General features: G+C 44.4%; 1 protein-coding gene across 14 annotated transcripts in view; it reads right to left on the bottom strand.

Moving 5' to 3' along the window:
- The window catches only part of LOC118227177 (tight junction protein ZO-1-like), a 122,487-nt gene that overhangs the window by 104,631 nt on the left and 1,534 nt on the right, over window positions 1-16,322 (bottom strand). For all 14 annotated transcript variants that reach the window (XM_035417360.1, XM_035417362.1, XM_035417363.1 and 11 more), the window contains exon 2: window positions 7,563-7,701. In XM_035417360.1, coding sequence (XP_035273251.1) covers window positions 7,563-7,701 — 139 coding nt within the window. The remainder of the gene's footprint in view (window positions 1-7,562; window positions 7,702-16,322) is intronic.

Below are 16,322 nucleotides of genomic sequence, written 5' to 3'. Positions count from 1 at the left end.
TCTGCACAAACTGCACTCTTCAATAAACTCAATGGTTTCTCTTCAGCTCAATCAAGGTCACTGTTAAGAGCCAGGAGGTGCGTGTTGAAAGTACAAGTGAGAGAAAATTTATATTAAATAGTATTGCACCAACTATATTTTTATATGTAACTGAACTGTGCACTTATATATGTCACTGTATACAGAATTGATGGTTAACAAATTCATAAATAATAATCCTACTACTGCTGCTACTACAACAACTACTACTACTACTACTAATAATAATGCTAATAATAATAATAATAATAATAATCTTTCTATTATTCAGTAGGGGAAGCCTCACTTAAACCACTACTGAACTAGTCACAGAATCTGAACTTCAGAGGACAGCCGTCTTTGTCAGTATTGACAGCTGGTAACACAGGAGACAAGTGCTGTGATGGCAAGTGCTAAAGAGGAAGAGCGAAGCGGCCAATACTGCCAGCCAACAGAAAACCAGGTGCTGTCACACAAGCAAGGACACAGCACAGGGGCAGACTGTGACACATGACGTACTTCAGCCGCGTTAATAAAAGCGCTGCTACACGTTCCCTATTTGTCAGCTGTTGCTGAGAATCGGTCACATGGTAGCAGTAACCCCACAATCCATGCTGCACGGTTGTGCCTGTCTGCCAGAAACCGCCTTTGATGCTGCACTGGGTTTCTGTCGATTTCTTTTTTCAGCTGGACCAAAGCCCTGCTACGGTCGATGAGAGCAAAATGCTTTGAATTTATTTTTATTTTCCCCATTTTGGATTTAAATTTAAACACACTCACGTAATGGAAGACTGAACTCACTTAAAGATAACAAAATGCATAAAGCATTGACAGTGGACATGCGGGAGGCGGGGGGGGGGGGGGGGGGGGGGGTGATATGCCAGGGGTGAGGGGCTCCAGAGAATGTGTCACTGAGGAATACAACATCTGACCAAACACGCTCTAATAACGAAGACAACAGAGATCCTGAGAACCAACAGGACCATCCCGAGCATTCATTGGACTGACAGAGGCCTTCCCAAGCCTGTGTCCATTACACGACTAAAGGCTTTCAATGACTGACTAAGACCTTTCCAGGACAAGCTGAAGCCATTCTTGAACTTCTCAATGTCAACTGAGAAGCTCTGTGAGATAACAGGTTTCCAAATGGCTATATAGTTATGATTGATTGATTGACTTATTTCTGGAATTATGTGCCCTGTGTAAGAATGGCACTGTGGCCCAGTGCAGTTTCTGTCCTGAGTAAATGCTCCATGCTAATTACACAGATTGCTTTTCAGCTATAATCAGCTTAGAACAGGGCCATGGAACATCCATCAGATTTTACGATACTTAAGATACTTACAGACACGCGAACATACATTCATGAATACTCTCTTACATACACAAACTAATGTGCGTGTGCTCTGTGCAGTAACCAGAGAGCTGGAAACTATACAGGGCAGAAACCTTACCTTACCGCGGCCTGCACTCCAAACCTGTTCATTTAATTCATAAGCAATCAAAAAAAAAATCATTAAACCAGAAAACCAATAGTTACAGCTAATCATTCCCAGTTTTTGTGGTAGCTTTGTCTGTGCATCATTTCTTAGCTATTGTAAACTCCATAACTGTAAATAATTTTACTATATGGATCAATTTAAACATGGGATGAATTCAAATTGAGCTGGGTATTCCCTTCATCTGGGATGGTGACTTACTTTAAAAGGACAGCCATTCAACCTGCCTACAGCACAGCACATTACACAGCAAATTAAATTCCACTTTAATGCTCACTTAATGTACGATAATTACATCAGGATTTATGCAGGTACAGTGAAATGCAGCCAGGTATGCTCCCAGTGAGCAAAACCTGCAATCTATATGCAGAGAGGGGTGGATATCTAGGTTGAGAGACCTTTGACATAAATGGACTAGGTTAACCCCAATATAACTCAGGTTTTACCCTGATATAGCCTGGCTACTTCCTAGTTGGCTAGAAATCTTTCAATTTTCAACAAAATGCAGCCAGGTTTTCACGTGAACCCACAGATAGTAGTACTTCACGGGCCTTTCACTGACTTTTCACCAAAAATTTTCACTGGGCTTCTGCAGAAGTATGTTTCTCACGCCTGGGCCACTCACACAGACAGAGGCCTGCTCAGCTCGGGTGTGGGCGGAGCGCTTGGCCATTGCAAAACCTCTACGGGGTCCACACACACCCCTCAAGCACACCCTTACCCCAACCCCGCGCCCACCCTCCCGCGCACAGGACCGCCGCTGAACACGCAGCACCTCGCTGCACTTGCTCCGCCCGCGAACGCAGGCGCAGCGCTTCTGCAACACCACACGCAGATGGAGTGCAGGCACTGGTATTACGCAGAGATGGGTGGGGGGAGGCATCCAGCAGCTGACCGGTCCCTACATGTTTTATCTTGTGGGAGGGGGCGGTTCGCTGAGGAGACCTACAAAACCCGAGCTGCGGGCGGTAGGCTTTACACGGTGGTTTTGGCGACAGAACCCTGCAAGGTCATCCCTAGGCTCAGGGGCAAAGAGTCATCGGTAATGTGTTCCTGGGGCCCGTCCCTGCCTTGCATTGCTCTGAATAATCGAGTGACTTTCTTTGGATGCTCAGGCAGGAAACTGGCAACTGTTTTGCATTTAAAGACAAATGAGAGAGTCTGTTTACCCTGAATAATTAATAAGAAAGAAACAGCATTCCCAGATGAGTACCAACCCCCCAGCGGTACCCACCTCCCCTCCAGAACCTCTTTTGGTCCATCCCTCTGTGGCCTCTGGGCCGAAACTGCTTTTTTTGTACCGCACACTTACAAGAACAGCTGAGAAGGCAGGAAAAAACAGTGCTTTAAAAAGACAGATCATTTTACAAATCAATGCTTTCGGTTTCGATTCTAAATGTGTCCAATTAGGCTGCAGAACTTCTTCAGGGACGTTGCGTGTGAGAAGGAGCACTTTCGGAGGTTAGGAAGCATCCTACTGCTGCTGATCGTGCTCCTCGAAGCGATGTGACATGCTTTGTTTTTTCCTTCGAGCGCACCATGGGTCCAAACCCATTCGATGATGTGAAGTGACAATGACTCGCAAAGGCAGTGAACCGGAAGGAATGCTGCTTCACACTGTTCCACATCGTGACATTGTGCTTGTCCTCAGTGCAGGGTACAGGGAGAGAAAGAGAAAGAGTGAGGGGAGAGAGAGAGAGAGAGAGAGGACAAAGGAAGAAAGTAAGACAGATATGAAGAGGTGGAGGAAGAGTGATGGAAATAGGGAAGGGAGAAAGAGAGGGAGAGAATCCTCTGGAGAAAAGTGTCCCTGTGATGCTGTTTTCACGGATAGCTGACCTCAGCTCCAAAGTCTGGCGTGACTGCTGATTCTGATCTCTTCTTCCCTCTGTCCTTTTAGGGAGAAAGGGAAGCTTACATCTTTATCATTCTCAGTTCCCCCCATTTCTCTCATTCTTTGTCTCCACTGTACTGTATACTTTGGGGGTTGATCTACCGAGCCAAATTTCAATTTTGAATTTCAATTTGCATTATTCAAACACCATGAGTGTTTGAATAAAGCCCCTTTCTTTCTTTTCTTTTCCTCCCTCTCTTCCACTCTTCCCCTCCTCCTCATCCCCTTTCCACCATATTATGGGTACGTCAGCAACAGCTGTTAAGCAGGGTGCCTCCATGCTGCTTTTTTGCAGCTTCTTGGCACTGAAAGTTTATTAAATCATTTTTTGTCAACAAGAGCACAGCTCACCGGCATTGATGACAGCAAGGGCAGATCCTGTGCCAAAAACTTCCCCTGTCTCCAAAGAAACATTATTTTTAAATGAACTGTTGAAACCTACTATTCCCTCTCCTCTTTAAACCACAAACAAGGAAAGAGGAGAGTCGTAAAGTAACAGCATTGTGTTGGCAAATATGTCTCCTACAAGTGAATCTGCCAAGCCGCACAATTTATTGAGCCATTGTGGGAATTGTGCAGCTGGAATTAGAGTCCATTAATTAAAATCAACCCTACAAGATTTCCAATTCCTCAATTCAGTGTTTTTTTAAACATTAAAACACTTTGTCACTGGTATGTAACATTTAACCGTTTGCACTAAGCATTTAAAATTCATGGCAAATTAATTTATTCTGCAGCGTTTTAGTGAACGAACTGCCTAGCCGGTTAGCAACACCCCGGAAAGGAACTCGAAAAACAACTTAACGGAAGTGCTCCTCGGGGTCCCTGAAGCCTCATCGCTCACCACGAAGACAGACCGTAGCGTTCCTCCAGCAGAGGCTCGTCAGCAACCTTCCGTCCGTTCAGGGACCCGGCCCCATGTTCCTGAAGTGATGTGCGCTGAGCTCCGTCACAGGGCGGAATTTTCCCAAAAACGATCAGTTTAAATGCTGCTGCTGCTGATAAACATTGTGACTCTCCGTCAGCATTCCAACATTTCAGCAAGATTTTCATATGTTTGATTATTTCGCCACTGTGTTATGAAACGCAGGTGTGTAATTTGTAAAATAACATCAATGACAATGGGACGGAACACAGCCAGGTCGTGTCCTGGGAAAACTGTAAACAGCGCACAAGCGAAAACGCTTGATCAGGAAAAAGGACAATTTTAGCCTTCAGGTAGCGATACTGCGTGCTCTGCGAAAGGATAGCGCATCTCCCTAAACGCTCAAACCGCAAAGGTTGAAAGAGGTTGCGCCGCTGGTGCCTGACACTTTGTCGTTAGGGCTGATTCAAAACGAGACAACAGCTAATTGCTCTCCTCTGATTTTGCTGAGCTGCAGCTCGCAAGACCCGGCTATTTCTGCGCTACGTATCAACCACGTCCTCTTGTCGCGTCCCTAACTCCAGCCTACAGTTTAAGGAGGCATCAACAATAGATTAGCGCACGCGAATATGCGTTTTATATAAATTCAGCGATAAGTAATCCCCGCATGTGCAGAATACGAGATGAAGTACAAGGAGGCCAGACGACACCAGGCTCCTGCCGGCTGCAATCAGGTCACGGTCCAGGTGCAGGGTCTCCAAAACACCTGTCTCAATCCAACAAATAAAATGGTGGCTGTAAAACGTGGTAAAAGCTTTATTTCCTCGAGTGTGCGAGATGAGTAGGATAACTGGTTCTTAGACCTTGCGTCTGCATCAGGGAAAATGCCTGTGGAAATATATACTCTCGTCTTAACATATATTGATGGAACACACCCTGCCCTCACCACCAGAAGTAAAACACCAGCTATTCTGCTTGGGAAATAATAAGAAACCCTGGTTTCTAATGTGGTGGCCAGAACTAGCTTCTGGCATAAATGGTCTAGGTGGCCGTTTACGGCCACAACCACTGGTCTGGTGGTACTATTTGCTCTGACCTCAGTTAACATGAAATTATCAGTTGAGTAATGCTAATACACTTTTTGTCAATGACAAGTTGGCCTGCTCCTATCCCATAAAGCCATGGCTTTTTCTGTTGATGATAAACAGCCAAAGATGTCCCCCATTCATAACAGAAGAAACCAGAGCATATAAACCCAAGCAGCTTTAGGCCGATTCACAGAGCCATCGTGGTTTTTATGGCTGGATCCAAGCTGCTTACAGATTCAAAATTGTCAGATTATTCCTTCGCTTGTTTCATAAATAGACTGTGTGGGAAGTGGAACGTTGTATGTCTTCTCTTCAGCAGTAGATGCTGTTTCATCTATCCTCCTTGGCACTGGGCTGTACAGTTGTCATTATAATAACAATTTTTGTACCACATGAACATCCTGGCCAGGCGAAGAGGCTCTGCCTGTCCTGTTTCATTCATCGTGTTTCGCGAAGCGCCTCTCCAGTTCGGATCCAAAAGATTACATGGTAAAAAATGGAGAGTAAACTGAAAAAAGGCTTTTTTCCCCCCTCCACAACACTCCCCCCAGAGCACTGCATAGTCGCGACTGTTTGCATCAGTGATGCTCATTTCAGGGAACATGAGATCGCCTCAGAAATCTCCTTAATGGCACCCCTTTGTGCAACACCGTGGGTCCTGTGGTAGTGACAGCCCTGACATGAAGTCAGCAATGACTGAACCCATTAGCTCTCAGCTTGCCCACTGAACCAGGTGGGCTGTCTGGAATTCTGGGATAGCTGAATGCTGGGCCTAGACTCCCTGTTTTCATGGGAAAACAAGGTTCCTATCCCCAGCTCTTTTAACATACTATCTTCAGCTCTTAAACATACAGTCCTAACAGAAGTGTTCACGCTTGAGTCATTGGTTTGAGGTTGTTCGACCAACTTTTGGCATACGGCATATACAAGCAGACAAAAACATACATGTGTGTGTGCTCATACAGAGAGCTCCATGATGAGACATATTTTGTCTTGATTTGGCTCTGCACTCCTCAATTGTAGATTTGTAATCAAACAATTCACATGTTTAAGGTGAACATTCTCAGCTTTTATTGAAGGGTGTTTTCATACATTTTGCTTTCACCATGTACAAAATACAGCGATTTTTATACATAGCCCTCCATTTCAGGGCACCGTATTGTTTGGGACAAATAGCTTCACATGTGTTTCTGGTTAGTCATATGTGTTCAGTTGCTTCCTTGGTGCAGGTATAAGAGAGCTTTCATTATCTAGTCTTGATTCTAGGCTTTCAATTGCCTTTGGAGTCTGTCTTGTAGACAGATGTGACCAAAATGCACTTGTATCAGAGTAATGGCAAGAGTAAAGTGTGGAGGCCAAAAGGAACTCCTCAAGATCCAAAGCACCCCCCTCATCTGTGAAACTTTGCGGTGGGGGTATTATGGTTTGGCATGTATGGCTGCCTCAGGTACTGGCTCACTTGTCTTCACTGAAGATGATAGCAGCAGCAGAATGAATTCTAAAGTGTACAGAAGCATCATATCTGCTTAAGTTCAACAAAATGCCTCCGAATTAATTGGATGACGCTTCATCCTACAGCAAGACAATGATCCAAAACATACTGCTAAAGCAACAAAGGAGTTTTTTCAAAGTCAAACAATAAAACTCTTCATCGGCCAAGTCAGCCACGCGATCTTTATTAAATCGAACACGCGTTTCATAATGTGCTGCTGAAGAGAAAACTGAAGGCAGCTAACCCCCGAAACAAGCAGGAGCCGGAGATGGCCGCAATACTGGCCTGACAGATCATCACCAGAGAAGACACTCTGCAGCTGTCGATGTCTCAAGCAGTCATTGCATGCAAAGGATATGCCACAATGTGGTGCAAACATGACTACTTTCATTTACATAGCATTAGTATGTAACACTGTATGTCTCACCTATACAGAAACATACACACACACAAAGTGGTGCAAACATGACTACTTTCATTTACATAGCATTAGTATGTAACACTGTATGTCTCACTTATACAGAAACATACACACACACAAAGTGGTGCAAACATGACTACTTTCATTTACATAATATTAGTATGTAACACTGTATGTCTCTCACATACAGCAACATACACACACACACACACACACACACACACACACACAGGCGCGTACACACACACACTCATGCATGACATACTGTTATTCTGTTTCACTCACGTTAGAGTCGAGCAGGTCGATGCTGTCCAGGCTCTTGCTCCTGTGAATCCGGCCCTTGATCCGACGCAGGGACGGCTTCCCCTGGCTCACGCTCGCCGGAGGGGCTGCAGCAGTCGAGGCGTCACAGCTGGGGGTCACCCTGAAGCGCAGCAAAGGGCGGGGTGGGTAACGGGGGGCGAGAGGAGGAAGAACAACACTTAATCACCACGGCCACGAAGAGTGACTACGTCTCCCGCAGCCAAAACATCAGAGTGCAGCACCCCTGGGCATCAACGAGTCATAGAGGAGTTGGTAAATAAAACAGAAATAGAGAGAGAGGGGCACAAAAGGCTGTCTTTTTTAATAGATGGCAGTCTTCTTTATTTGGAATAAATGGCGTTCCAATTAAGTGCACATAATTGGGTTTAATGTCACCAGCCCAACTCGGGCCAGACCAGGTACAAAACACTCATTTGTCTTTACTGAGTTGGCCCCACACAGACATAGCATCACATCCTGCTTCTGTGTTCAGAAAAGACCTGGGTCAAACAATTATTTGAAATACATAAAATCTTCAGACGACAGTAAAATTCCTGCAGGAATTCCTGCCGGCAATCTTTAAAAAACGTGTATTTTCACCAATATTCAGAGCAATGTGATTACAATTATATAGTGTATACTATTATTATTTCACTATTATTTGACCCAGGTCATGTAAGGATAAATATTTTGGCCTGTACCTCAGTAAGCTTTTAGGCCACCAGCAAAAACTCAATGCCACTACTTCAGTACAATAATGCTGATCGCCCCTGCACATTACTACAAAAAATCTTGATTAGGTACTGAAGCAAAAGACTGACAAACTGTGCATGCTATCAGCTAGCCTGTGTGTGTTTGAGCGGTTAAGGCAACGTAAGGAGAAACATATCATACTACTAACATAATACTGATTCAACAGAAAATATCAGCTCCTTGCTGAAACAATGCAGAGGGCATAAATTAGTCAGAAACAAGATCATCTGCCGCTTTCATCTGTTCATTAATTTGCATTGCTTTAGGATTGACCAAGCACAGCTCCATAAAACCTGACCACAAACAAATATTTTTAGACTGGGTAAAACAAACACACTAGTCAACAGAACCAACACAGGAAAAAGGAAAATGAAAAGGAAAAGCCTGTTGCATATTCATGGTAACTCTGCTTCTGGCGATTTCACTGTGGTGTGCCTTAAGTGAGGGAGACGAAAGAGACATTCTGTATTCTGTTTCGTCTGCGGTTTCATATAGGGACCGAGGACATGACTCCCACACACCGGAATATTCTCTGGCACTGATTCTACTGGTCACAACGGAGGACGGGAGAAAGTGTCAGTTTTTTCTAATTGGCCTTGGTAGCATTTCACAGCTGCACCTTGTCAATTTGGAACCTCTTTCTTAGTTTTTATCTAAGAGACATAACATTGGCGCCGGCCACAGCCACAGCTGGGATTTACCTCCTCCTACACAGAGCTCAATTTAGAGGAGTTCTCAGCTGCTGGATGCTGGCCAGAATCACCAGGACAGATCAATAAAGGCTTCTGCCGGTACCTGGCTGGGGTTTCCAAGAACTACAGAACAGAATTTCTCCATCTCTGTTTCAACTCGTGCCTTCTAGGCTCTAGAGGACAGTAGTGTGTGTAAGGGTAAGCGTAAAAGGGAAGGGTAAAAATGGCCCATGGCGCCTTGCTGCTCGGGTAACTTAAAGCAATTCCCCAGAATGCAAATGCTTTCCAATAAGCAAAAACCCAAATGCAATCCCGCTTTAATTACCTGAAAGCTGCTCCCCTAGTGTGAGGAGATTGAATTTAATTTAAAAACCAGCAGGGGTAAAAAAAAAAAATAAAAAAATGGGTTGGATGTGCTTCACTGAGGCTCTGGGGCGTCAAAACTGAATTTCCTTAAAAAGAAAACGGAGGAGACGGGCACCATCGTTTCCAGGTTAAAGTAATGAATGTTGCATGAGGAGCCATTGAAAAATAGTGTCTCTCCTTCAGGCAACAGTCAATAAACAGGGGGTTGGGGGGCGGGAGAGGGGGGGCTACATGAAAGAACCTCTGTGCTCTGGCCAGGTAAGCCTGTGTGGCCTTTTTAAAATATATATCTACCATATTAAAATATATCTCAAGTGTGACCTTAAAAGTACAACATGACTTTCATTGGGGGTGGGGTGGTAGTGGGCAAAATAAACAAGTATTTATAACTTTAATTTAGTTGGTCATTAAATATTAAAGAAATGAACCCCTGAGGAAAAGTTTAGGAACAGATCTACAGAAATAGATTAGGAAATACAGTATATTTGCATGTGCTTGGTACATCAAACCAGACATAACCAGAGCAACATTCATTTTCTCAGAATGTGGAAACCTCTTATATGAATATGCAGTATATTAATCATGCTTTATGAATATGTTTTAAAAACCCATGGACTCAGGAAGAAAGGAAAACACAGGGTAAACGCTTACTACATAGACAGCCGAGTCATGCGGAAAATGCAAGGTTAGGCACCTCACCAAGATTCACATTCATTGATTGGGTTTGTATTGAGAAGTCAGCCTGGTAGATCTCAGAGAGTAGGGCCAGTCTAGGCTGGGTTTCCATGTGCCAGAAACGACCGGTAATGGCTGTCGTTTCTGGCGCATGGAAACCCAGCCTAGACTGACTTGACAGGCTGTGCTCATCAGTCCTTGAGTCAGACCAACCCAAAGGCCATTCACTGAACGGGACAACCTGTCAGCAGGCATAATTTCACAAACTGGATGCTTCAGATAAAATGGACGCGCTAGCTTGCTACATGCCTCATATGGAACACACAGGCAAGAGCATGCACACAACCACAGTTACAGATTGTTTTTGTTCTTTAACAAGAGAGAATTATGAGAACGAACAGGAGCAAACCGTTTGACTCATGCATGGGCCTTGGATACTTGGATACGTGGATACTAAGGTGTGCTATGACTCAAATATCCATTAATTGTTCTTACATCACCTGAATGTAAGATAAGGGACAGAAATGAAAAAGGAGAGTGAGGCAGTGGTGGTTGGTTAGCCTGGTACGGCTTTCCCCAGAAGACGTGCTGGTACAGAACGTACCCAGCTGCATCGCTCCCTGTAATCCACCTTAGCCTACGCGTGTCATGTGCTATCAAAACAACGAGCAGAGATGTTCACAGCAAGCACTTTTCTCACTGCACATAATGCAAATGGATTTTCATGGGGAAAAACTTGCAGATGACGAAGTACTAGTGGCCTGATCTGCACTGTGAGCAAAGCGCTCCTGTCTCCTCTGAAGACACACAGCTATTATATCTAATGTTAGACACAGACGGCTATGGGAGCGAGCAGAGGTGATATTATAGGAATATTACAGGTGGCTGTCATACGGCAGGTCATTGTACACTGGAACCACAAAAAGCGGATCCTGTGGAGTACTGGGCAAGTGATATCTTTTTACCCAATCAGATCCCCACACTCTTTACTGGAGTATGGGAGTCTGATAGGGTTTAACCCAAGTCAGGGCAGCGTTATACCAACAAGCTGCACTCTTGCGCTTGCTCTCCTCCCGAACCAGAACCACGTAACCGAACCAGAAACAAAAGAAAGCGCATCAAACCAAGCTGGTACCCTCGATCAGCCAAGCCTGTGGGTCTAAGCTCTCAGACACAGCAGCAACCACCGTGCGGCGAACACCCGGCGATTAGGTAGGCTAGACTGATTCAACAGATGGACAGACAGATTAGGCTCGCAGACATGTACCTAACGTGACGGGGATGACACACGGAAGAACGCGAATCCCCTCCAGACATGCCTGTTCCGGATCCCGGTTAGGTACACGCTCAAGCGCGTGGACACATAGTCCAGAGAATGGAACTCTGAAAAAAGCAGGAGGAGTAACTGGTGCCACCATCGGTAATGACCTATAAAAGTTAATTAACTCTACAGTCATGCTAATCTCTTGCGGAAAGCTTCGATTTTTCCAGCATGTAACTCTGAGGTGAGGAACATCTGCGTGGCTTCTGGCACACACACACACACGCGCACACACACACACAAACATGCACAATCACACAAACGCACGCGCACACACAAACACGCACAATCACACACGCACACGCACCCACGCATACACACACACACACACAAACATGCACAATCACACACACGCACACGCACGCACACACAAACACTCACAATCACAAACACGCACGCATGCACACACAAACATGCACAATCACACACACAAACGGAGCAGGCCAGATGCAGGTGCCCTAACTGAGCGTGATCAGCAACTCCTGCAGTCTACCTTTGTGCCTTTCCTTCATTTACCTAATGCTACAGTATCTTTGCGCAAAATAAATAGAGAACAAAACAAAAAGCACCTGTTTGAATGAAGAGAACAGGAGAAGTCAGTCAGTCAGGGAAAAATCTAATCCCTTTTTCATCCAAAAGACAATAAAATAAGCCCCTTTTTTCTATTTAAAAGAAGAAACATTTTCAAAGCAAACCTGGTGGTTCACTGAAAAATTAGAACTCAAGAGTTTATCATGGATTCAAATAAAATTGAACCTTAACTATGACTTGCAAACAAATGCAAGTATAATTTTCTTTACCAGCTTAGAAAGCGTAAAGAAATCTAGCTATGCATATGTGTACTGTATACATCTATGTGTGTGTATGAATGCATATGTGCATGCAAATGCATAAGCCTACTAACATGTATATGCATGGGTATATATATATATATATATATATATCCTTTTGTTTCTTGAGAGAAATCAGACCTCACATTATGTAGAAACTAAGCCATCACATCTGTCATGGGCTAACTGTGTTTGCATTAATTAATACTGTCACTGCTTATTTTTGTTTGTGAGTAAGTATGCACGTGTTTGTTATACATGCCGTGTGCCTGCATGAATCTGTGTGACTGTGTTTATAGAAAAAAATAAAAAATAAAAAAATGTAAAAAGTAAAGCTTAGAAAAACATTTATTTGCGAGTCAGTTTTGACGACTAGCTTTGTATAGCACTGGCCTTCATTTTAAAGTCAAAGTGAAGGAGAAATGTTGGATTGAATTCTGGCCAGTGTCTCACTAAATGTACTTAATGCTTACACATCAGCCATGTCATTCCTCCCCGTCACATGCTCCGTACATTAAAAAATGACATTTAATTCCCCCTTGGGCCCATATTCTTCACAGCATTGATGTCACACCGATCAGACAAAAACACTGGGAGTGATAACCCGGGAGGTAAGGTGAGGTCACTTTTATTTTTTCGCGGAAGGGCCTGGGGTTGCGCTTCAACATCTCCCCCCTGCCCCTCGCGACGCTCTGACTGGTTCCATCTGGTCTGCCTCCCGCGGATCTGCATGACAAATGTGAGTCATTCCGCCGGGCTCGGGGCTTGGACTCTCCGCCTGTAACAGCCATGCTTTTTGACGGCTCTGAGATTTTCCCGGCAGGAGAAAAATGTCTGTGTCGCCATCATCGTTCTTAAAAATGCGGCCATTTTTTATTAGAGGCGGCAGAATGATTCATTAAGCCAAAGAAATGCCCCAAAAAAACGAAATTGCTGTTTTTTCCTGGTGCTATGGTGTGATTTCTGATATATTTGCATCTGTTTTTCGTGTGTGAGAGGGTGAGGGAGGCAGAAACGCAAAGGCAAAACAGGCAAAACGAAGCGAGCGAGAACGAAAGGGTGAGAGACAGAGGAACAGAGAAAAAAGAGCGAGAGCGAGAGAGAGAGAGAGAGAGAGATCAGCTCAGGTGAAGTATGTGTTACACGGCAGTTGCCTGGTGCATCGCATAACCACTGATCCTGAACGGCTGGTCCTGGGATTCAGTGAGAGAGAAGAGCACCTGAGACATCCACAGACAGTTGAATGCTCTCCCAGTTAAGCCCAAGCAGAGCACAGTCAACGCTTCCAGGGTCCTCTGTGACTCCCATACACCACTGAACCACAGCTCCATCTCCCCCAGTCAGGAATGCTGAATTATTCCAAGGAAAGCTCCTTAATTATTCTATTATTCCACTATTATCTCAATGGGACCTCCAGGTTAAATAAAGGTTATTACGTTTTTTAATTACGGCTCTGTTGCACCGGGTAGGGGGGGGTGGGGGTGGGGTTTGGCTGGTGTTGATGGGGGTCTTCCTATTGGCTCCCCACTTACCCCGGCTTTCCCACAGGTTCATTTTTTATTAGATATTATTTATGTCACCTGCTGATATGACATCAGGAGGACTCCCCCAGCAGTAACCCTAAAATGGCCGCCCTGGTGAAAGAACCTTCTGAGGTGGACGAGACTGTGCCTGGGCGGGCGTGAGCAGGCGAATAAAACCCGCTGTAATCTGTTTCATTTAGCGCCCTAAAACCAACAGAGAAGAGCCTAAAACCAGAGCTGACGGAGGGGAGCTGGAAAACGAACCGGAAAAATATGGCTATAAACCGCCTTTTCGAAAAATAATACATAAAATAAAACGGAAACCAGAGCAGACGAATCTGATCTCTCTCATGGACCCCGTTACCCCTGGAGGGGCGAAAGGGGGGGTGACAAAAGTGATGGCGTGTTTCTGTAAAGAAGTCGTGAGGCAGAAGGATGTTAGCCAGTAGAAATTGGAAATGAACGGATCGAGGCCTGGGCTCCGGCAGCCAGCCGTTTCTCCACAGATCGAAGTGCATGGAGGGGCGTCGTCCCCCTGCTCACATGATGGTCCGGTCACTTGCCTTTTTTGTGACGATACATTCCCCCCCCCCCCCCCCCCCCAATCCCGTGCTTTAATGGGGGAGAGCACACGCGTCATTAAACACCACAATGGGTGCGCGCAGCGTGCTGAAAAAAGACATCTGGACCACTAATTTCAGGGCAGTTATCACGGACAATGCACCCCTCCCGGTCACTCCATTGCTGGCCACTGCACCGAGCAAAAACAAACAAACAAACAAACAAGGAGCTGGAGGGTGGTCCTCGTGCAGGAGCTAACAGCACAATTTCACAGCCATCCCTTCCCCCACCCCCATTCTATATAACCCTATTTGGCTCTTAACCCCTGTGTGACTTCTTATAAGTCTGCATTTTATTGTCCCTTTGAGAGAATTCCACACCTGTTCTTTCCTTCTGAAACCTTAAGACCCTCTGAGACACAACCTGAAAATTAGACCAGGTACTCTGTGGAAAGCTTCAAGCGGGGTGGCAGACTAAAATAAATCAATCCCTTGATTGCACGCTGAGGCCAACGACTCCAAAACATTGGCATAATTACTGAAGCTGGATTTTCAAAATATGTTTTGATGACAAAGATGTGAAACAAGGCTTCCATCTCACTGTTTCTGGGAAGGCTGCTTGCTCGCCTTTGAGATGCAACTTCATTACATTACATTACATATTACATTACTAGCATTTAGCAGACGCTCTTATCCAGAGCGACGTACAACAAGTGCATTAGTTCAAGGTGCAGGACTTCTGTCCTCTAATGGGAGCTGCGTTAAAAATCAGGATGAAGTCTAAGCGGCAGTCCATTCCTCGCTTAGGCTCCGACAACATCATCTGGGATCGGCCGATGACATTTGAGCCCCATTCTCATTGCCTCCCGCTGTTTCAATCAGGAGAAAAGCTATGAAATCATCACTGACATCAGCCCATGTTGAAATTCTGCATGGAACCAGCATTTTCTCAGTATGTCAGCGGTCATATGATCTTTGGGGGACATGCTCTTGTGGTCATTCGAAATATAATTACTAAAAGCTAATTACTGTTGGTTAAAAGAAACAAGCACAGGCACATTTCCCTAGAAGGCAGAAAAATATATAGTCCCAACCATTGACTGCACATTGATTTTCTTATTCGCTCTTGACATTTAACAAGATTGCAGCCCTGTAATCCTTAATAAGAGTCAGAGAAAAGTCTGCTAGCGCTGATTCTGTGAAATACTATTCGCTGTCAAGCCAAGATTTGCCTTTGCCAAAGAAAAAAGGGCAAACAGCATGGCAGAGAAATGTCTGTGGTGATAGGTGGATCATTTCCCAGGTTACTGCTGATTGGCTGCAAATCAGCCTCACACTTGCATGAACACATTTTACATGTAAACATCTTTCATTTTTTTATTGAACATTTTCAGCTGTTTCCTTGTAACAAATAACCTCTAGGTTTATAATAATAATAATAATAATAATAATAATAACAACAATAATAATAATAATAATAACAATCGTCATCATCATCATAATCATAATAATAATAATTATTATTATTACACACATGCTTTTGAATATCATAATATGGATTACAGTCATATTATCCATATCCATCCATGGATATCATAGATTGTGAGTACAGGTAGATGAATACACATGCTCTACATATTGTATACAGAGCACAACACACATACAGTAAGCGGAAAAAAATTGTTCTCTTTAAACTTTTATAGTTGACGAGCAACCACAAAAACACAATGTTTACCGACTTAATGACCTTTATCAGCATCAGCCAATTGAGCTGCAGGTGCTGGTTATCTCAAAAACGTGACGCACTGAGTTGAATTAGCTGAACAGAGCCTTGTTTGTTTTAGAGCATTCACAAGTATGGACCGACAGCTGGATGGACAGACTGATGGAGAAGGGCACAAAGGTGTAAGTGCTGCTCATGAGCGGGGAGTGCACAGAACAGGACCTGCTGTCTTTCACACTGACTGAAACAGCTAAGAGGTCAAAATAAAAAAAACACAAGAGGGGCCATTTTCACACTGT

This window comes from Anguilla anguilla, chromosome 5 (genome assembly GCF_013347855.1).
Source record: "Anguilla anguilla isolate fAngAng1 chromosome 5, fAngAng1.pri, whole genome shotgun sequence".
Classification (NCBI taxonomy): domain Eukaryota; kingdom Metazoa; phylum Chordata; class Actinopteri; order Anguilliformes; family Anguillidae; genus Anguilla; species Anguilla anguilla.
This window is presented reverse-complemented; position numbering and strand designations above follow the sequence as displayed.